Here is a 21,875-nt window from a genome sequence, read left to right as displayed (position 1 = left end):
ATTGGGAGGGTCTTTGGAAACCAGAAGACGTTTTGGTATCAGGTCAACTGTATCAAGCACTAGTCATTCTGTCCCCTGGTGCATCCGAGGCAGACATGACCAAATCCCCCACCCTCTTTCTTCCCCCCCTCCTCTCTCCCTCCTTCCCTTTCTCTCAATCTCTCAATAAAGCATTACATTTTCTGTGATGGTTTTCCAGTCATATTTTAATAGTGGTTAAAAAGGGCATACTTTGAAATTTTCAAGGTCCCCTCAATTTCCACTCCACACACAGGGAACAAGGGAAGGGGCCCTCGCTAGGGACCAGGCTAAAAGGAAGGCTGTGAACCCACATATTATGTTGACTGTAACACTTGTAATAGGGGTTTGTAAGCTCTCATTCTCTGAAATATGAACAGAAGAGCTGGCACTAAAAGAACTTCTATCATAATGGGAGAGTGTCCAAAGATTTTTGGTCATTGCCCTACTTACCTTCCATCTTAGAATCAATATTGTGTATTGGTTCCAAGTCAGAAAAGCAGTAAGGATTGGCAATAAAGATTAAATGATTTACCAGGGTCATATACCTAGGAAGTGTCTGAGGATTTGAACCCATGACCTTTGATCTCTGGACCTGTCTAGCTGCCCCTAAAGGTTTATAATTTTTTGTGTGTGTCCTGGGATTATCCTACCTATGAGAAATTAATATTTCTCCAGTCATTTAGATCTCTATTTGTGTGGAGTGATTTGACAATCTAGTGGTTTGCCAATTGAGTAAAACTTATGGACCCCTTCTCAGAATCATATTTTAAAATTGATAATCCAAAGGACATAAGATTGATTACAAAGGGGGGCAGCTAGGTAGCTCAGTGGATTGGGAGTGAGGCCTAGAGATGGGAGGTCCTGGGTTCGAATCTAACCTCAGATACTTCCCAGCTGTGTGACCCTGGGCAAGTCACTTAACCCCCACTGCCTAGCCCTTATCACTCTTCTGCCTTGGAACCAATACACATTATTGATTCCAAGACAGAAGGTAAGGGTTTAAAAAAAAAAAGATTGATTACAAAGGAAAGCAATTATATTGAAATAGTAACTCAGAAACAAAGATCTCTCTTTTTCTTTTTGTTTTTTCTAGGGATCAATTTGCATGTGCAACTCAAAACTCAGAGCCTTTTTGTATGGGATTCTCCTCCTTGGGGAAGACTTGATTGCCCTGTGCTCCCCATCCACTTGAGTGGTAAAGATCACTCATTTCCCTTTTCCCAGTTTTTTTTTAAACCCTCACCTTCCTTCTTGGAGTCAATACTATGTATTGGCTCCAAGGCAGAAGAGTGGTAAAGGCTAGGCAATGGGGGTCAAGTGACTTGCCCAGGGTCACACAGCTGGGAAGTGTCTGAGGCTAGATTTGAACTCTCAATCCACTGAGCTACCCAGCTGCCCCCCCCAGTTTTTTTTTCTAATTTTAGATACATTGGTATTGCACTCTTTAAATTTTATGTAATCAAAATTATCAATTTTTTTGTTCTAGAAACTTCTTTTTATGTTCAGTTGAGAACTCTTCCTCATCTATAGATTTGAAATGTCTTCCCTACTCCACCAAGAATGTACTTATAGTGCTAATATATATATATTATTATTATATATAATATATAATATTAATAACTAATATATAACATTATATATTAGTGTATATATATACTAAGCCACCCAGCTGCCCCCTATCTGTAACTTCCTGAAATAGAATTTCTCCTTGAGTAACATACAAAAATATTAATGATTTGTGTGTTTTTATCTTGTATCCTGAAATTTTGCCGAAGTTGTTAATTGTTTTTATTCATTTTTTAGTTGACTATTTTTGTTCAGTCCTTTTTCAACTGTATCTGACTCTTTGGGAATTTGGAGTTTTCTTGGCAGAAATACTGGAGTGGTTTGCCATTTCCTGTCCCTCTCATTTTACAAATGAGGAACTGAGGCAAACAGGGTTAAATGACTCTCCTAGGGTCTCACAGCTAGTGTCTGAGGTCAGATCAATAATGTTTTCCTGATTCCAAGTCTATCTATCTATCAAAGTCTATTCTATCCACTTGCTGCCCATGTTTCCTCTCTAGCATTCTCTAACCATCCTATCACCTACGAAAAAAGGGATAGTTTGCCTGTGCTGATTGCTTCAATTTCTTTTTCTTGTTTTATTGCCATAACCAGTATTTCAAGTACAATATGTATTGAATAGTAATGGTGATAATTGTTTTATCTCCAATCTAATTGTAAAGACTTCTAAAGCTTCTTACTATTATATTATATTATATTATATTATATTATATTATATTATATTATATTATATTATATTATATTATATTATATTATATTATATTATATTATGTTATATTATGTTATATTATATTATATTATATTATATTATATTATATTATATTATATTATATTATATTATATTATATTATATTATATTATATTATATTATATTACTTATTATTATATTTCCTTGATTTGAGATGGATGCTAGTTATCACTTTAAGGAAAGCTCCATTTATTTCTGTACTTTCTAGTGTGCTTTTCATAGGAATGGGTGTTGTATTAAGTCAAGTTTTTTTCTACTTCTATTGAAGAAATTGGATAATTTTTGTTAAGATTAAAGTCAATTATGTTTATAGTTTCCCTAATATTTAACCAGCCCTACATTCCTCATTTAATCAAACCTGGTCATAATGTATGATCTTTGTGATATAATAATGAAATGTTCTTGCTAGTGTCTTATTGAAAATGTTTGCTTCAATATCTATTAGAGAAATTGGTCTTCATCATTCTTTCTTTTGACGTTCCCTAGTTTATATATTAAATCCATTTTTGTTTCATAAAAAGAATTTGGTAGGATTCCTTCTTTTCCTTTTTTTTTTCAAGTAGTTTATGTACCATTGGAACTAATTATTCTTTAAATGCCTAGTAGAATTTGCTTGTATATCAATCTAGTCTTGGGTTTGTTTTATTTAATGCTTTAATTTCTTTAATTTAGAATAGAATTAGACATTCTATTTCCTGTTCTATTAATCTGGGCAATTTATTTTTTTGTGTCAACATGGAACATGGAATCTAGAAGCCCCCAAACTTGTAGCCTAGAAAGATTTAATGACCCCCAGTTTACTTAGTTTAAAGATTTGTTTGACCCTGTCAAGGGCAGAGAGTTCCTCCCTGAGGGAAAGTCCCATTTCTCTGGTCTCAGATTAACAATAGACTTTAAAGTAGTTTAGGTGGGAATAGCTAATCCCAGCAGATATTAACTACTCTCTGGTCCCAATGGTTTCTTCCCTTAGGTCAAAGTTTTTTTATCAGGTGACCCAGCCCTTGGCTGGGTCTTTTCTTTTTGCATCCAGTGTAAAGCCAATCAACTCTCCCTCTCATCCTCAGCCCATGTTACACCTAGAAAGATATTTAAGCTTCCCAACTTTAATGGTTCCTTGGAATTGTCAATCTAGCAAAATTGGCTCTCCCAGGGTTCAGTGTTCAGAGCATCCAGACTTCAATCCTCTGTGTAGCTCTGTGTAGAGGTCTACTATCACACTGAACCCCTTTACCTTGATTAAAGAGTGATTTTTCTGACAATTTAATAGTTCTGTGGTTTTAAAAAGTCAACATTTGTAAACATTCATTCACTTCATTTAGATTGTCATTTTCATTGGCATATTGTTGGATAAAATAGCTACTGGTAATTTCTTTTGTTTCTGCTTTATTGATTATGAATTAATCTTTTTTTGATACTGGTAATTTGGTTTCTTTTTTACTCAAATTAGTCAATGGTTGACAATTTTGTTGTTTTCTATGTTCAATTTTGTTAATTTCTCCTTTGATTTTCATGACTGATATTTTTTGCATTTAATTGGAACTTTTTAATTTATTGATTTTTCTAGTTTTTTTGTTTGTTTGTTTGTTTTTTTTAAGTCAAAGGGGCAGCTGGTTAGCTCAGTGGATTGAGAGCCAAGCCTAGAGACTGGAGGTCCTAGGTTCAAGTCTGGCCTCAGACACTTCCCAGCTGTATGACCCTGGGCAAGTCACTTGACCCCCATTGCCTAGCCCTTACCACTCTTCTGCCTTGGAGCCAATACACAGTATTGACTCCAAGAAGGAAGGTATGGGTTTAAAAAACAAACAAACTTGTTGACCTACTCTTTGTCTCTTGTTTATATAAGCATTTAGAAATATATTGTTTTTGGCTATATCCTACAAATTGTGTTATTTATCTTATTGTCATCATTATATTTAATAAAATTATTTGTTGTTTCTAGAACTTACTCTTTGGTCTATCAAATATTTTAGGAAGAGGTTATTTAGTTAATTAATTTTTAATCTATGTTCAAAGGCTCTTTATTGCATATAATTTTATTATAGTACTGATCAGAAAAAATGCACTTAATATTTTTACTTTTCTGCATTTGTTTCTGAAGTTTTTAATCTAATTCACAGACAATTTTTGTGAAAGCTCACTGTGTGGTTGAGAAATAGGTATCATTTCTATTTCTATTCATTATTCTCCAGGTCTTAAAGGAGTAATCTCCTTCAACCTATCCACAGGGAATAAAATCTACTCTTTTTAATTTCCCAGTTTCTCTGAGCTTTACCTCTTTCTCTTTCCCCCTGTACCTTGCCACTAGGGTTTATTAAGTGGGAGAGTGGCAGGGTCAGACCTGAGCTTTACAAAAAAATCACCATATCAGTTGTTTGAAAGATATTTTGAAGAGGAGAGAAAATTGAGCCTGCGAGACCAGTTAAAAGGGTATGGCACTATTTCAGGGAAAAGATAATGAAGGCTTGAAATGTGTTGGGTGCAAGAGATCTTGTAGAAATAGAAATTAGATTTGGCAATTGATTGGGGATATGTGGGGTGAGGAAGATAAAGAGTCAAAGTTAAAGCTGAGGGTGAAAATGTGGGTGACAGAAAAGATAGTGATGCCCCTGAAAAAGCCAGAAAGTTCAGAGGAGGCAAAAGATAGATAATGAAGTCTGTTTTGCAGATATTAAGTTTGAGATGCCCACAAGACATCCATATGGCTTGTGCCTAAGAGATGGCATAAGAGAGACCATCCATGGTATCTGAAAAAGGAATAACAGAGACAGAAAGACTAATGGCTATAGGTGGAACCTATGAAATACATGTTCAGGTTGTCCCTCAACCCTCCTTCTGGTAGTGGCCTTCCAAGGTTCCGAGTAATATCATGGAAACCTAGATTTACAAACCTAAGTACTTTATTGAGCACACATTAGCTATGGATATTATTTTCCCCTTGCCCCTTCCTGAGCAATCACTCAATGGTCCCTCAATCAGTCATTCAAGTGTCAACATGGAATCTTGAAACCCCAAACTTGTAGCCTAGTAAGATCTGATGAACCTCTTCAGTGCAGTAGGCAGCACATCAGTCTTGTAAGTTGAAGGTCTATCCTCAGAAGGAGGGTGTGATATATACTGGGAGAGGCTTCTGGAGACAAGAAGAATCTTGTCCTTAGCTTGGCCTTAGCCTCTACCTCAAATGGATTGTCTTTACCTTGGGGTCCATTATTCAGTCTGAAACTGCTAGTCTGAGATTCCCTTCAAGGTGGATTCTTAGGGAACAGGGAACAAGGACAAGTTTTGGGGTCTCCAATTACAAACTAGTCCTAAAACTTGGGGCTCATCACCTCTTACTAGGCTACAAGTTTGGGGTTTCTAGATTCCATGTTGACACAAGCAATCTTTTTTTTTTTTAATCTTCCCTATAATGTCATTGGAATAGGTTGGCATAGTCCTGCACATGTCCAGTCCAGGCTCTAGTGCAGGAAATGCCTCTATCCTTCTGGACGTGGTTATTAGTAGTTTAATATCTCTGATAAATCAGTCAACTAGCATTTAGTAGAAACTTACTAGATTTCAGGCACTGTACTTAGTACATTGCTTAGTAAATGCTTAGTAAAAAAAAATGCTTGTTGGTTGATTTTAGAGTCTTCTAGTTTGATCTTCCTGTGACCATCCTGGTGGCTTTCTTCACTCAAGAGGGTAAAAGTCAAGTGAGTCCTGTGAACCTTAAAATTTCTTAGACTTATGAATGTTGGAAATTTCACCATTGGAAAATTTCATACTTGGAAAAAATTTCCTACTGATAGTAAGAACTCTATTGGAATGTGAACCCCCTTGGCATGGGAGGATTCTTCTCCTCCCTACTTGGGACTGCTTTAGGACAGAAACCTTTTGCTGAACAATGGAAAGGGCTTTGACCTATGCTTAAGCATAGAACAGGAAGTTCTTTGAGTCATGATTGATTTTAGAATTGATACAATCTCCACCCTACTCAGTCCTAACAGGATTTAGGAAGGGCTGCAGCAAGGATCAAGATTTAATTATTTGAGAATATGACCTTCAACAGACATGTGCAAAGGAGGCTGGAGGTGAAGGCCCCTGAGACTGTTTCTCCATTTTGGTCACTTGAGTGATAGGGACTGATCTCCTTTCTTTGCCTCAGCTAAGGGCTTGGGCCTTTTGGCCCAGCCTAAACAGAGGGGGTATTTAAGCCCTATTCCCTTATCTCCCCTTTCTCTCTCCCTCTTTCTCTCTATCTCTAATTCCTTTCTTCCTCCTGTTTGTAATTAAAACTCCATAAAAGGTTGACTGCTGACTTGAGTTTTCATTTAGGAATTACATAGCTGAATTCCTTGGCGACCTTAAATTAATATATATCAGTCTTTTAAAGTGATTTCCTTGTCACAGTCCTGCAGGAAGTCATTTTCTAAGTCCAGTCCTATCTTCTCCTTTATTATAAGACCTTTATTTGCAGAGAATCTTCTGACAGACTAATAATCAGATTAAAAGGCAAACAATGAAACTGAACTGATCTTGCCTCAGTTTCCAAAAACTAACTCCTGAATTTAAAAGAGGTCAATCAAATCTAAAGAACAAGAAAACTCGAATGGCAGAGCCAAGAGGGTAGAGAAGGTACACAAACCCAGCTGAATTCTACCGGATCACCTTCCAAACAACTATGATATAATGACTCACAATGAATTTGGCAGGAGCTTAACTCACTAAAAGACTGACTGAAATAATTTTTTAACCCAAAACAACCTAGAAGGCTGGCATGAAAAAGATATTGCACTGAGTTGGAAGTGGAGCTTGAAACAACATGCCAAGCCAGGTCTCCACACCCCCAACAAGCCTTGGGGGTGGCCAAATAAGCAGCAAAGGCTTCTGGAGCTCTCAGTCACAGATGATAAGGGGAATTGGACAATTGCTCAAAAGCTGATGATAGGGGTCCTTTTGCTGCCTCTTGGAGTAAGACTCTTGTTGCATTGCCTATATACAGATCTCTTCCAGGTTGCAATCCTGGGTCAGGGTCTCAGGGTGAGGAGGAGCACTAATAGACAACAGTGCTTGTAGCCACTGGGGAGCAGGGGACCCTGGTTACAGTTCTAATGTGGAAAAGAGTGCTTGGGGTTACTCGCAGGCCAGAGTACAGGTGAAGAGAATATTAAATACACCTCTCTTTATATCACACCATCTTGGAAGAACTGGTAAAGTAGGCAAAAAAAAAATAATGCTGAAGAAATTAGTACCTTAAAAAACAGAATAGGCCAACTGGTAGAAGAGGCACAAAAGTCCACTGAACAGAACAACTCTTTAATTGACCAAATGGAAAAAGATAAAAAAATGCACTGAAGAGAACTTAGAAGGCAGAATTGACCATATGGGAAAAGAGAGTACAAAAATTCATTGAGGAAAAGAACAATTTAAAAACTAGAATTGAACAAATGGAAAAAGAGTCACAAAAACTCATTCAAGAAAATCATATTTAAAAATTTAGAATTGGGCAAGTGGAAGCTAATGACTCTATGAGACATCAAGAAACAATCAAAGTCAAAAGGATAGAAAAAATAGTAGAAAATGTGAAATATCATAACTGATCTGAAAAATAAATTTAAGAGAAATCATCTCAGAATTATTGGACTACCTGAAAGTCATGATCAAAAAGAGTTTAGTCATCATCTTTCAAGAAATTATCAAGAAAAACTGCCCTGATATTCTAGAACCAGAATGTAAAATGGAAATGGTAAGAATCCAACAATCACTTCCTGAAAGTTCAAGACCCAAAAAGGGTAGATAACATTCTGGGGTATTATAGTCAAATTCCAGAACTCTTAGGTCAAGGAAAAGATATTGAAAGTAGCCAAAAAGAAATAGTTCAAATATTGTAGAGTAATAGTCAGTGTAACACAAGGTTTAGCAGCTTCTACAATAAAGCACAGAGGGCCTGGAATATGATAGTCTAGAGGACAAAAAAGCCAGAACTTCAACCAAGAATCATCTACCCAGCAAAACTGAACATAATCCTTTAGGGAGAAAAATAAGTATTCAATGAAATGGAGGACTTTTGAATATTACTGATAAAAAATCCATAGCTGATTGGAAAATGTGACTTTCAAATATAAGACTCAAGAGAAGTATAAAAAGGTAAACAGGAAAGAGGAATCAAAAGACATTTAATAAGGTTAAATTATCTATATACCTATAAGGAAAGTTGATTTTTGCAATTCCTAAGAATTTTATCATTATTAGGGCAGTTAAAAGGAGTATACATAGATGGAGGGTAAGGATGTAAGTTGAATAGGATGGGATGGCATCTTAAAAAATAAAATAAAATTAAGGCATGAGAGAGAGGAATGCATTGGGAGAAGGGGAAAGGGAAAATAGAATTGGCTAAATTATTGAACAGAAAAGGGACATGAAAGTGCTTTTATAGTGGAAGAGAAGATGGGAAGCTTAGGAGGGGAGCATGTGAACCTTACTCTCATTAGAACTGCCTCAATGAGAGGAAAACATAGTAATCACATGCATATATATATATAAAACTATCTTACCCTACAGGAAAACAGGAGGGGAAGGGGATAACAGAAAGGGGATAGGGCTGATAGAAAAGAGGGCTAACTGGGGAATGTGGTAGTCAGAAACTAAACAAGGGGAAATAGGATGGAGATTAATGCACAGTAAACATAATGGTGCAAATTTTTTTTACAAATCTCTCTAATAAAGGCCTCATTTCTCATATACATAGAGAAATGAGAGAAATGTATATGAATACAGTCATTCCCCAACTGATAAATGGCCAAAGGATATAAAAAGGCAGTTCTCAGATAAAATAATAAAGCTCTCTATAGTCATGCAAAAAAAAGTTCTAAATCATTATTAATTAAGGAAATGCACATTAAAACTACTCTAAGGAACCACTCCACACCTATCAGGTTAGATATTAAAACAGAAAAGGAAAATGACAAAACTTGGAGAGGATGTAGGGAAATTGAGACACTAATGCACTGTTGTAGTTGAGAACTGATTCAACCATTCTGGAGAGCAATTTGGACCTATGCCCAAAAAGCTATAAAATTATATATACTCGTTGACCCAGTAATACCATTACTAGGTTTGTATCCTAAAGAGATAGAAAACAAAAAGGGGAAGGACCCATATGTACAAAAATATTTAGAGCAGTTCTATTTGTGGGGGCAAAGAATTGGAAAGTGAAGAGATATCCATCAATTGAGGAATGACTGAGTACATTATTGTATATGATTTTAAAGGAATACTGTTGTACTGTACGAAATGATAAGCAAGAGTAGCTCAGAAAAACCTGGAAAGACTTACATGAACTGAAGCAGAACTAGGAAAAGATTGTACATAGTTTCAGGAATGCTATACAATGAATAACTGTAAATAATTTAACTATTCCTAGTAAACAAATGATCCAAAACAATCCCAAAGGACTCATGATTAAAAAAAAAAAAAGTCATCTGTTTTCAGAGAAAGAACTGATGGATTCTGAATCCAGACCAAAGCAAACTTTTTTCCCTTTTTTTCTTACTTTTTTTCCCCCTTCTTCAAATTAATAATATGGGGAAATGTTTTCCATGATTGTACATGCAAAATCTATATCAGATAGCTTACAGTAAATCTGGGGACTAGGAGACAGAGAATTCAAGACTCAAAATGTTGGAAACTGTTTTTACATGTAATTGGGGGAAAAAATAAAATTTAATTTAAAAGAAAAATCTACTTCCTGCCACCCCTTAGCTGTAACCCAGTCTTGCCTCCTCTTCCAGAAGACTATTTAACCACTTTTTCCTCTGTATCTCATTGGAGACCCCCAACATGGTGCTGTGGAGGAACCAATACTGTAGTCTTTCAATGGTGGTCCTAAATGTACAGAAATATACAACCTTTTTTGTTGTGGTAAAGAAGTAAGAACTTAGGGAATGTCCAACAATTGGGGAATAGCTGAACAAATTATTGGATATGAATATGATGGAATACCCTTGTGTTCTACAAAAGGAGCAAAAGAGATTGTTTCAGAGAATTGTGGGAAGTACTTAAATGACGTGTCCAGGGTCACACAGTAAATGTCTAAGGCTGGATCTGAACTTGAGTCTTCCAGTCTCCAGGTTCAGAGTTCTCTCCATTGTGCTATCTACCTCAAAAAAGCAGAGAGGGGCAGTTTCACATTTCTTCTTTGGGACGAAGCTTGGCCGTCACCATTAGGCAGCATTCTATTTCATCTGTAATTGCTGCTCATTCCATTTATGCTACTATTGTCAATGTATACATATGTTGCTTCCCTGGTTCTGCTGACTTCACTTTGAATCAGCTCAATTAAGTCTTCCTGACTCCTCTGTTCTCATCATCCCTCTTCATTGTTTCCTACAGCACAGTCATATTCCTTTCCATTCATACACTATTACCTTGTTTAGCCATTCCTCAGTAGACGGGCCTCTGCTTTGTTCCCATCTATTTGCCACTACAAGTGTTGCTAAGAAATTTCTGTTGTCTTTGGGCCATTTCTTTTTGTCATTGACCTCTTTGGGGTAGATTCCTGCATTCAAGTGCTCTCAGCATTTGATGCTTTCTCTCCAGACCTCAGCCTAATAAAGTGAGGCTTGGGAGCCTTGCGTCTGGACCTCCCTGGACAGTTCATTCTTTTTCCTCAAGTTTCCAAGGTAGCGGGACTGGGGAGGAAGGCGGGGGCTCTTACATCCTATGGTGTCCCCTTCCCAGAATCCGGGGCTGAACAGGATCTGAGTTCCCTGACTCTCTGTGGGGCTGGTGGGTGAGCAAGATCATCCTTCTCACCCTACCCCCCCCTGGATCTGGCCAAGGTCCCATATCTCCATGGCAACCCCAAGACACAATCCTGACCCCAAAGAAAGGAAAGCTCAAAGAAGCATGAAGAGACCAATAGAGATTAGGGCTGAGGACAGAGACTTGCCTCTCCCTCTGCAGCCCTCTCTGGAAGCAGGCTTCATTCCTGAACTGGTCTGGGCAAGGAGGAACCTCTCTTCACCTGAAGCCCCCGGCCTGTCCGTGTCTCAGAGGGTTGGACGCTGGCCGGTGACTTGGGGACAACACCAGTCTGGAACAGATACAAGATGGACTGCCTCAAACCAAGGACTACTTTCCTGAAGCTTTCCCCAAGCCTGCTTTTGCTGGGGGCTTTCATTCTGGAAGCATCAGCTCTAGAAGTAGGTGGGTAGGACTGACCATCCCTGGTGAGGTGCATCTCTTGGAGCCCACAGCCCTGCCCTCCTCTTAGGAAATACTCTAGTTTGAGTGGCCCCAAAAGGAGGGTGAGATAAAGTTGTTGGGGCGTTATAAGAAGGGTATGGGAACCCTTCCTTTGGGGCTTGGAGATCTCTCTTAAATGCCCTCCCAAAGCCCTGTCTGGAGGGATGGATTCTTTCTTAATCAAATCCTCTCCCCAAAGCTTGGAGGGACAATCAGACTCTTAAGAGTCCTGAGTCTTCAGGTGGATGTAGTACTGCATTCTCCCCCCTATCTCTCACCACCCACCCTGAGATAGGCTGTACATATGACATTGTAAAATTGGTGCCTAATGCTCTCGCAGATTCCCCTTCTGCCCCCATCTTTCCCCAGCATCCAAGCTGAATGAGGGTGCCGTGCCCCAAGGAACAGAACGTGATGTCTTAGGGAATCCCAATGCCAAGGACACCGGCTTTGGGTGCCTCACCCTTCAAACACCCTGACCACCCCCACCCCACTTCCTTCCTTCACCCCTGTCCTCTCTTCTCTCTAGTCAATCTGGTGGATTTCTGTGGCCAGATGCTCCGAGGGGAAGGGATGATCATCCGCTCTCATTCCGATTCACGGAAATTCTACTTTGTGGCCTTAGAGACAGACTGCTGGCTCACTGTACAGGCTGCCTCCCCCCAGGACAGAATCCTGTTCCAGTTTCGTTTCTTTCTGGTATATAGCCTGACTCAGCCATCTTCTTCTGAGCTGCCCCAGATAACCACCTCTGGGCTGCCCAGCCATCTCAGAGAGGACCCCTGCACCACTGGTTCCTATGTACAATTCTATGATGGGTCAAAGGAGGGACCCCACCTTGGGAAACCACTGTGTGGAATGACCATCCCAGGCCCAGTCCTGTCCACAGGCAGATCCCTGAGCCTGCGCCTAGTGACCAGAGGCCAGCAACCCAGGGTGGATTTCATTGGGGACTTCACCTCATTCCGACTAGGTATATTGTTGAGGTGGCATGGGGGGGGGGGTGAGAGGGAAGATGGGGCAGGATGGGCAGTTCAAGATGGCAGGAACTAATGAGGAAGCAACCTAAGATAAAAGAAAGAATTCTGGATTGGGTCAGAGAATTGGGGGCAGGAGTGGCATCTATTTCTTAATGGTTCCAACCATAGTAAGTCTCTTTAGTATTCAAGGATTCCATTTCTTTCTCTATATAATGATAGGTTCTACCAGGGCATCATGGGACGATAGATTTAGAGCTGAAAAGGTCTGTGGAGGCCTTCTATGCCCTTATTTTACAGAGAAGGAAACTGAGGCTTACAGAGATTAAAGGACTTACCCAAAGTCACACACGTAGTAAGTAGCAAAAATAGGATTTATATTCAGGTCCTTTGACCTGAATCTAGTATTCTTTCCATTACACTTACTCCTTTCCAGCTCTGATATATATTATTCTGACCTCCAAAGTTATCCCTTATTTTCCAAAATTTCTACCACAAAAAAATTAGTATTTATATAGCATTTACTCTGTGCCCAACATTGCGCTAAATACTTTAAAATGATCTCATTTGATTCTCCCAACAACCCTGGGAGACAGGTATTATTATCTTTATTTTACAGGTGAGGAATCTAAGGCAGAAGTTAAGAGACTTGCCTGGGGGTCCCACAACTAGTAAGTATGTGAGACTGAACCTGAACTCAGAGCTTTGAGATTCTAGGTCCTACGCCCTACCCAATATCCACCCAGTGTCTGCCTAAGGTGTTAAAGGACTCTGGCTCCCTAAAGATGGTCTTAATAATAATAGTTATTAGTATTTGCAGAGCATTTTAAAATTTGCAAAGCACTGTATACACATGATCTCAGATAATCCTTACAAAGACTCAGTGAATTAAATATTATAGGAATCAACTTTTTACAGATTGAGGAAACTGAGGCTCAGGGAAATTATATGACTCAGTCAGGGTCAAACAGCAAGCAAATATCATAAGTAGGATCCAAATATAGGTGCTACTAACTTTTTTTTTAACTCATCCATCTTTTTCCATCTTTTTTTGTTTGCTTTTAAGTTTTAGAAAGTTTTATTTAATTAATTTAGAATATTTTTCTATGGTTACAAGATTCTTGTTCTTTTACTCCCTTCCTCCCACCCCCTTCCCAAAGCCAATGCACAATTCTACTTTACCTTCCATCTTAGAATCAATACTGGGCATCAGTTCCAAGGCAGAAGAGTGGTAAGGGCTAGGCAATAGGGGTTAAGTGACTTGCCCAGGGTCACACAGCTAGGAAGTATCTGAGTTCATATTTGAACCCAGGACCTCCCATCCTTAAGCCTGGCTCTCAATCCACTGAGCCACCTAAGTCTCCCTGACTCTTAAATTCAACTCTGTTCATTATACCTTTCTCCTTGTGCGTCCTTAAGGTGGAAGGGTCTACTCTGAAAGGCATAAAGCTGCTTTGGGAGGGCACTTGGGCTCATGGCGGTGTATGGAAGGAGACCAAGCCTCCAAAGGGAGACTCCCCTAGTAAATTCCCCAGCAGGAAAAGGAGAGGCATGACTATGATGTGCTGAGGTTTGGAGGGATGGGCAATTGTCACACTGCCCATCCAGCTAGATGGTAGAGCAGAGATAGCAAGGCTTAGAGTTAGAAAAGCCAGAGTTAAAATCTTACTTCAGACCCCTGTTATATGTGTGACCCTGGTAGAGTCATTTAAGCTCTGTAAAATGAAAATAATAATAGCCCTTATCTCCCAGGGTTGTCAAGAGGTTTAAAGGGGATGTTATTTGTAAAGTATACAGCCCAGGGCCTGGTATACAGGAGGTGTTTAATAAATGCTCCCTTCCTGTTCCTATTCCAGAAGCCTTCTATGGGCTGTGTTATAGAACGGGGTCATTCAACAACTCTATTCCTTTTTAAAATTTTATCTTGATTTTATTCCAGTAACAAATCTACACATAAGTTTTCCAAAGTTATAGGCTCCATATTGTCTCCCTTCCCCCTCCTGGAGTTAATAAGCAATCCCACTGGCTTATGTACATGTATTATCACTCAAAACATAAGCAACCCCATTCCTAAAGAGTTTCATTCTCAAGACTGGCATTTCTAGGACTAAAAAGGACTTAAAACTGTCAACAAAACATAAAAATGGAGAAATAGAAATGATCTTAGAAGATAAAATGTCAGAACTGAGCAGGATCCTAGAACACAGAATTCCAGGGCAGGAAAGGGTTTTAAGGTGGGTCATTGAATAGAGTGCCAGGCCTAGAGAGGGCAGGAGGTCCTGGGTTCAAATATGACCTCAGAGATTAACTAGCCGGGTGACCCTGGGCAAGTCACTTAACTCCCATGGTCTAGCCCTTACCGCTCTTCAGTCTTGGAACCAATACTTAGTATCTGTTTTCCCCCGGAAGGTAAGAGTTCAAAGAAAAAAGTCATTTAGTTTAATCCTCTCATTTTATAGATGAGAAAACTGAATCCCAAATGTAGCGTACCAGGCATGTTGGCATCTGGGAAGTATGGTTGATGTATTAGATACTTGGTTAGATCAGTTAATGATCAATGTATAGACAGTTCAAAGGGCAGGAGAATTCCTGAGCCTAAGCCATGGACTCTTAGCTCTCACCTGGTCAAACTTCATTCCTTTGAAAAAGGCATGTCAGGGGAATCTCCACCTCCTCTGATCTTGTCATTCATTGTCTATTCAACCAATGTTAAGACCTATGCTATGTTATGCATTCATTGAACACCTCCCAGTCCACATCCCTCAATAAATATGGGGGAGCCGGTGCTATTCTTCCTCTTGATTTCTGCATCCTCAGAGTTCTTCCTCCTATCTCTCCTTATCTTTCCTAGGGACACGTCGCCCACATGCTTTCTATCTGGGAATTCTTACTTCCACGTGTTTTCTTATTTCTCATGTTTTCCTTTAATTCATCTTCAAAGGAAAACATTACAAGGAGCTAGCGCCGCTCCCCATAACTTTTAACTTGTCTTGGAGTCTTTATTTATCATCCATTTTCCTCCGGCTTCCTTCTCCTTCTCAAGTTATAACCCACAGGAAAATTTATATAGCAATCGCTGGACGATTGTTATACAAAGCTATTGAACCTGGTGAGCTGCATATATATATATATACACTCCCTTACCCTTATACTCATGCTCACACACTTACATCTGCTGCCATACCTGAGCTACATTCCCAGCATCCTTTTAAGTTACATCCTCATTTTATGTACAGAGGCTTGGGAGATAAATTTTTACTCCTACCACACACACACACACACACACACACACAGATCCAAACAACACATTATCACTATAATAAAATCTTTTACCAGTTGGAAGCATTTTTCAGGCAGCTAGACCAACTTCTCAATCAGCAGAGGGATGCTCTCCCTGGCGCCTCCATTAGGTCGCCACTTCTTGAATGCTGCCAGTGATGGAAAGTCAACTGCATCCTTGAGTCTCTTGATATTATATTCAGCTGAAATCCAATTCCCTGCAATTTTGAGCCTCAGATCCTTTAGAACAACACAGAACAAATCTATACTTTCTTCCATGCCATCTTGGCTTCCGCAACACTGGAACAAACTCCTTATTTCACCCTCTAGGAAGCTGTCTCTTCCCCAGACTCGATGTTCTCAGAGGCTCCAATGGATGCTTATGTGACATGGTTTTCAGACCCTTCCCTGCCTTACTCATTCTCTTATTTGTTCACTTCTTAAACTATGCCTCCCAGGACTGAAAATCAGAATTCCATCTGGGGTCGGACATTACAGAACATAATAGAACCACCAGCGACCCATAATCTCCATGTTATGTGGCTGTGGATGCAGCCCAAGATGGCATTAGGTCTTTCAGTGGCTGAATCATCCATCCTTTTGGCTCCTTGAGTTTGCCTATCCACTAAAGATATAGTTTTTTTCACGTGTTTAGAAAGCATTCCTGCCTTCCCACCTTCTCCCTAGGATGGAAATCTTCCTTAAAAGACTAGTCTTTCTCCAAGCTTCAACTCACATCCCTATTTCTTACAGGAAGTCTTCTCTACTCTTCCTACCCTCTAACAAGGTCATGGTACTTTTTCTCCATAAATTGTGTGAGACCATGGAATGAACACTGACTCTCCCACTGTTATCACACCCTCCTTTAGAGGATTGAGCTCAGGACCTTCAGTTTAGGAGACTAAAACGTTGCCCACTGAGCTAGAGTCACTTAGCTTGGACTTGGGCTTGGGCTTGACCCCACCTGAGGGCTACTGTCTTTTTCCTTAGGGTCCATTATTCAGTCTGAAACTGTTAGCCAGAGATTCCCCTCTGGGTGGATTCTCTCTGGAACAGGGAAGAAGTACAAGCTTTGGGGTCTCCAATTTACAAGCTAGTCCTAAAACTTGGGGCTCATCAGATCTTACTAGGCTACAAGTTTGGGGTTTCTAGATGCCAGGTTGACCAGGAGATTGGACTGGAGGACTTCTGACTTCTCTACAACTATCCAAAGACCTTGTGTTTATTTACTTGCTTGGGATCTCCCTAAGTAGGACAGAGTAAATGCAGAATTATTTTCATTTTGCTTCCATTCCCACCCCAAGAACTGGGTCTTTCAATAGAAGGAATTTAAGAAATGTGTTTTGTTTAGTTTTGTTTTCAGTTTGCTTTATGGTCTGGGGAAAGCCATGATAATTGTTTGTTAAGATAAGTTGGAGTTATTGTCCCTGTAAAGTTTGTTTTTGGTTCAGGATTTTGATGATCTTCTATGTTATCTATGCACATCTTCTAAGCCTACACCCAAAGTTTACATAAAAATAGGGGGCAAGACTAAACTTTATGAATGCCCACTTAAAGGGATCCTGTTGATTTAGAGCCAGGAAAACAAGTCTTCAAATCCCAGCCCTGCTAGATTACACATAAGGAGGTGAACTCTCTGGGCTTCATTTTCCTTATCTGGAAAAGATGTATTACATTTAAGATTACCTGGAAAAAGAGGTTTCCTCTCAAGAAAGTGTTTGTAAAGGTCCAAACCCTCTAGAAATGTGATTGATTGTTTTTAAAATTCCTAGAACCCCTTTCCTTCACCTCCTTCCTCTCCCCTAGCCATGGAATTGTGCCTGTCTTTCCTCAGATCTTTTCAAAATAATCTGGTTTTTCCCAAACATGGACAAAGTTCCCCTCTTTGTTATCAGGAATGCTAAGGGGCCCAGGTCACTCTCTTCCAGGGTACCATTTCAGGAACCACTTCATGTCATTTACAATGGATCCTGTCAACTAGAAAAAACACAGAACTATTAAATAGTCAAAAACCACTCTTTAATCAAGGGAAAAGGGGTTAGCGCTACTAATATGACAACAGAGCTGCTTTCCAAGACTGCACAGTCAAGATGCCCTGGTCACTAGCCCCTGGGAGTGCCACTGACTCAGGATGGACTCCAGGGAACAAAAGAACTTGGGGAATTTCTATACCACTCTAGGTGACCTGGGGGCTTTAGGATTAGAGGGACAGTTGATTGACTTTACAATGGTAAGAAAGGAAAATGAAGAGTTCCAGACAGGAATAATAGTGAGGGGCTGGGGCCCTACAATGGACACAAAAGGGAAAGACTTAGCCTAGGGCTGGGTCACCTTGGTCATGGACCATAGCCTAGGGGGAGGAAACCATTGGGACAAAAGGGATGTTCAATATTGGATGGGATTAGTTGGTCCCACCCAAACTACCAGGAAGTTCACTGTCTGATGAAGAGGGACCTTCCCTCAGGGGGAAACCTCTCCTGTGACAAGGTCAAAACCTAGGGTTTCTATACTCAAACTAAATAAACTGGGGATCTCTACATTTCCATGTTGACAATCCCAAAGGGCAACTCTCCTTCTCTTAACAAATGAATTCCTTGTAAAGCACTTATCCCAGTGCCTGTTCCTTTACTATCCCTTTTCTCCTTAGTCCCCAGTATGAAATAGACAGCCAGGCAATTTAACACTTGCTGAATGAATGAATGAAGCTGGACTTAGAATAAGAAGGCCTGAGATTGAAATCCTGGTTCTGCTACTTACATCTTAAGTGACTTTGAACAAGTTCCTGAACCTTCCTTGGCCTCAGTTTCCTCATCTATGAAATAAAGGAGCTGTAAACATACAGTAAATAGGAGGCACTTTGTTGAAGGAATAAGTCTATGTGGAAAGAATGTTGGGACCTGAAATTCTCTATCTATTACTATCTGGTCTCTGGGTGGTCTTGGGAAAGCTTTCCTGGGCCTCAGTTTCCCCATCTATCAAATGAAAGGTCTGTACCCTCTAAGTAGGTTATTTCTAGAGTTCTTGCCAACATGAACATACTTGTCTAATGTAACCCTAGGCTCTTTCTCCCCAGCTTTCCTGATTCCAAGCTCCAGCATTTCTCCCTGTGGTCTGGGTGACTATTTCCTCTGCCGTAACAAGAAGTGCATCCCCCAGAGCCTGGTGTGTGACGTTTGGGGCATTGACAACTGTGGGGATGGCAGTGACCAGACTGCATACCCTCCTGCCAGCTGCAGAGGTCAGTGGTGGGCATAGGCCCCCTTAGTGGGCATTTGGAGTGGGGGAGACAAGGCCCTGAAAGCTTTTCCCCCCTGAAGGCAGGGTTTGGATGGGCTTAATGAGCTGCCATTTCTGATCCTGACAAAGCACTTTTCTCTGATGACCCTATGAGGTAGACAGTGCAGAGAGGGAACTCAGGCTCTGGCGGAGGAAAAAACAGTGGATACCCTTGAAGGGGGCTGAACTTGGAATCAATCTAAGGACATGGAGTTGAATCTGGGATCTACCATTTCTAGCCCCATGACTCTGGGCAAGTGACCCCTCTTGGCCTTTCATTGCCTGCTTTTTGAAATAAGAAGGTTGAACTAGATCAGTAGGTCTCAAAGTATGATACCTAGGACATTTTTAAGAGGCATCAAAACTTTTTATGATACAAAGACAGACCAATTTTTAAGATGATAAATATTAGTAGATATAAATGACAAAAACAAAAGCTCTTTGGAAGGGGTCCTTAACCATATTAAGGAAGTCTCCAAGACTGACTATTATTGTATTACTAAGATATTAATTTCTAATGGCAAATATCAACAGATAGAAGTCATATAAACAAAGTGTCCTAATACTTTTTAAAGAGGTCTCCAGGACCAAAATTATTTTAATAATAATACCAAGACATATAAATTTCCAATATGGTAAATATCAGTAGACCTAAAGCCACATAAACAAGTCCTTAATATTTTAGGGGGGCCTCCAAGATAGAAATTATTTTAATAATAATACTAAGACATATAAATTTCCAATATGGTAAATATCAGTAGACCTAAAGCCACATAAACAAGTCCTTAATATTTTAGGGGGGCCTCCAAGATAGAAATTATTTTAATAATAATACTAAGACATATAAATTTCCAATATGGTAAATATCAGTAGACCTAAAGCCACATAAACAAGTCCTTAATATTTTAGGGGGGCCTCCAAGATAGAAATTATTTTAATAATAATACTAAGACATATAAATTTCCAATATGGTAAATATCAGTAGACCTAAAGCCACATAAACAAGTCCTTTCTAATATAGTAAATATCAGATGACATAAACCACATAAACAAAAGGTCTTGGGTGGAGGGGGGCTTGGTTGTTAGTAATATTTAAGAATGCAAAGGGATCCTGGGACCAAAAAATTAGAACTCTGGATAACTTCCCACATCTCCTCCAGCCCTAGATTCTGTGACCCTGACTTGTTAAAGCTATCCAGCTGAGACTGGAACCCAGGTCATCTGATCTTAGCTCTTAGGGTCCTTTCTTGTTTAGAAAGTAGCAGGAGAGATGGCAAAGCCCAGAGGATTCTGGGGAGCAATGGCAATAAGGAATGGATAGAAGAGGCTGAGCAGCTGTTTAGGGTTTGCTCTGGACCCCTCTAGAGAGAATAAGGTTAAACTATAAAGCAAAGGGGGAAGTAGCAAGGAAAACCCTCAGTCACACGGCAGAACCCCTACTTGGATATGAGGACAAAGTCTAAAGTCAAAGGTTAGCCAGAAGAGTCTCTGTCCCTTGGTGGTCCTGAATATTTTCGTGTGAGAAGGTTCAGAGAACTTTTCTCCCAGCAGGAAGTATTAGCACCATCATATCCCAGAAGAGTAAACTAAGGCTCAGAGACTTAAATGGCCAAGTCCCTGGTCACACAGCCATCCTTGTGAATAACCTGACCAGAACATTCCCCCTCTATGCATTGTCTTCCCCTATTAATCTGAGGGCAGGGGCTGGCATAGAGTAAGCACTTGATTAAAGCTCCCCCCTCCATTCACTTATTTAAGGGTAAGAGCTGGGATTCACCCAAATCTTGTGATCCCACCCAAGTCCAGAATCCTTTTTACGATAGCACTCCCTCCCTGGCCCCCAACTCTATGGCCTTTTAAAGTTTACAGTCAATCAATTAGGCAACAGTCATTTATTAAGGGTCTACTCCATGCCAGGTTCAGGACTAGGTCCTGGGGATTCAAAGCCCAAGGTGTCCGCCATGTTGGAGAGGTAGGTTGGACTAGATGCCCCCTGAGGTCCTTTTCAGCTCTGAGATGCTGTGTTTCCAGCTGTGACTGCGGCTGCCCCAACATCTCCTGTCTTCTGGACATCTCGGAGGTCTTTGAACCCTGGCAGCAATAGCAGCAAGCCAGAGGAGAGCCAGCCTGGCCTCCGGGAGAGATCTGCCACAGGTAGCCTGACTCTTCTTGGTCCTTTTCCAGTCTGAAGGCAGAAAATCTGGCTCTGGATGCCCAGTGAAACCAGGACTGCCCAGAGCCCTCCTCCTGCCCCCCATGCTCCCAGACTTGCCCAGGTCCCCCTCTCCCTTTGGTCCCTTAATTCCACATGAGGGGCTTCATTAGTGACACTGTACTGCCTCTGAGAAAGAGAAAATGGGAGGCCTTGGAGGCCCGGGGCTTCAGCCTGTGCTGAGGAGGGGTCTCTTACTCCCTAGGGCAAGGGGCATCATGGACTCTGCTGGCATCCTTGCTACTCCTGGGCTCTCTGGGATCTGTGGCAGGCCTACTCTGGTGGTGTTGTTGCTGCTTCCCAGGCTGCTTTACCAGGACCAGGACCTTCAAAATGCTCCCTAGCTACAGTTCTGTCTACACCGCCTGCTGCCCTGTGGATTTGCCTGGCTGCCTCTGCTTGGGCCGGGTCACCCCTCAGGGTTCCTCTGAGCATGCTGGCCAAGCTGGGGGACAGGGGTCAGCCCTACCAGGGCTCTCACTACAGCTCGGGCCCCAGGGGAGACCCGATTAAAGCCCCCAGATTCCACCCCCCCCCCAAGTCAAATGTGAGTTCTGTCCCCACTCTCCCC

The 21,875-nt window shown here is 40.6% G+C and overlaps 1 protein-coding gene across 1 annotated transcript; it reads left to right on the top strand.

The window, feature by feature from the left end:
* The first annotated feature begins 11,202 nt into the window (after positions 1 to 11,202).
* Positions 11,203 to 21,817, top strand: LDLRAD2 (low density lipoprotein receptor class A domain containing 2). Its single transcript, XM_056826192.1, has 5 exons — positions 11,203 to 11,521; positions 12,090 to 12,533; positions 18,890 to 19,054; positions 21,124 to 21,246; positions 21,609 to 21,817. Exons 1-5 carry the CDS (start codon positions 11,425 to 11,427, stop codon positions 21,815 to 21,817), a joined length of 1,038 nt encoding a protein of 345 aa, XP_056682170.1. The 5' UTR covers positions 11,203 to 11,424.
* The last annotated feature ends 58 nt before the right edge of the window (positions 21,818 to 21,875 follow it).

Source organism: Monodelphis domestica, chromosome 4 (genome assembly GCF_027887165.1).
Source record: "Monodelphis domestica isolate mMonDom1 chromosome 4, mMonDom1.pri, whole genome shotgun sequence".
Classification (NCBI taxonomy): domain Eukaryota; kingdom Metazoa; phylum Chordata; class Mammalia; order Didelphimorphia; family Didelphidae; genus Monodelphis; species Monodelphis domestica.
The sequence above is the reverse complement of the archived record's forward strand: the minus strand, read 5'-3'. Positions and strand labels throughout refer to the sequence as shown.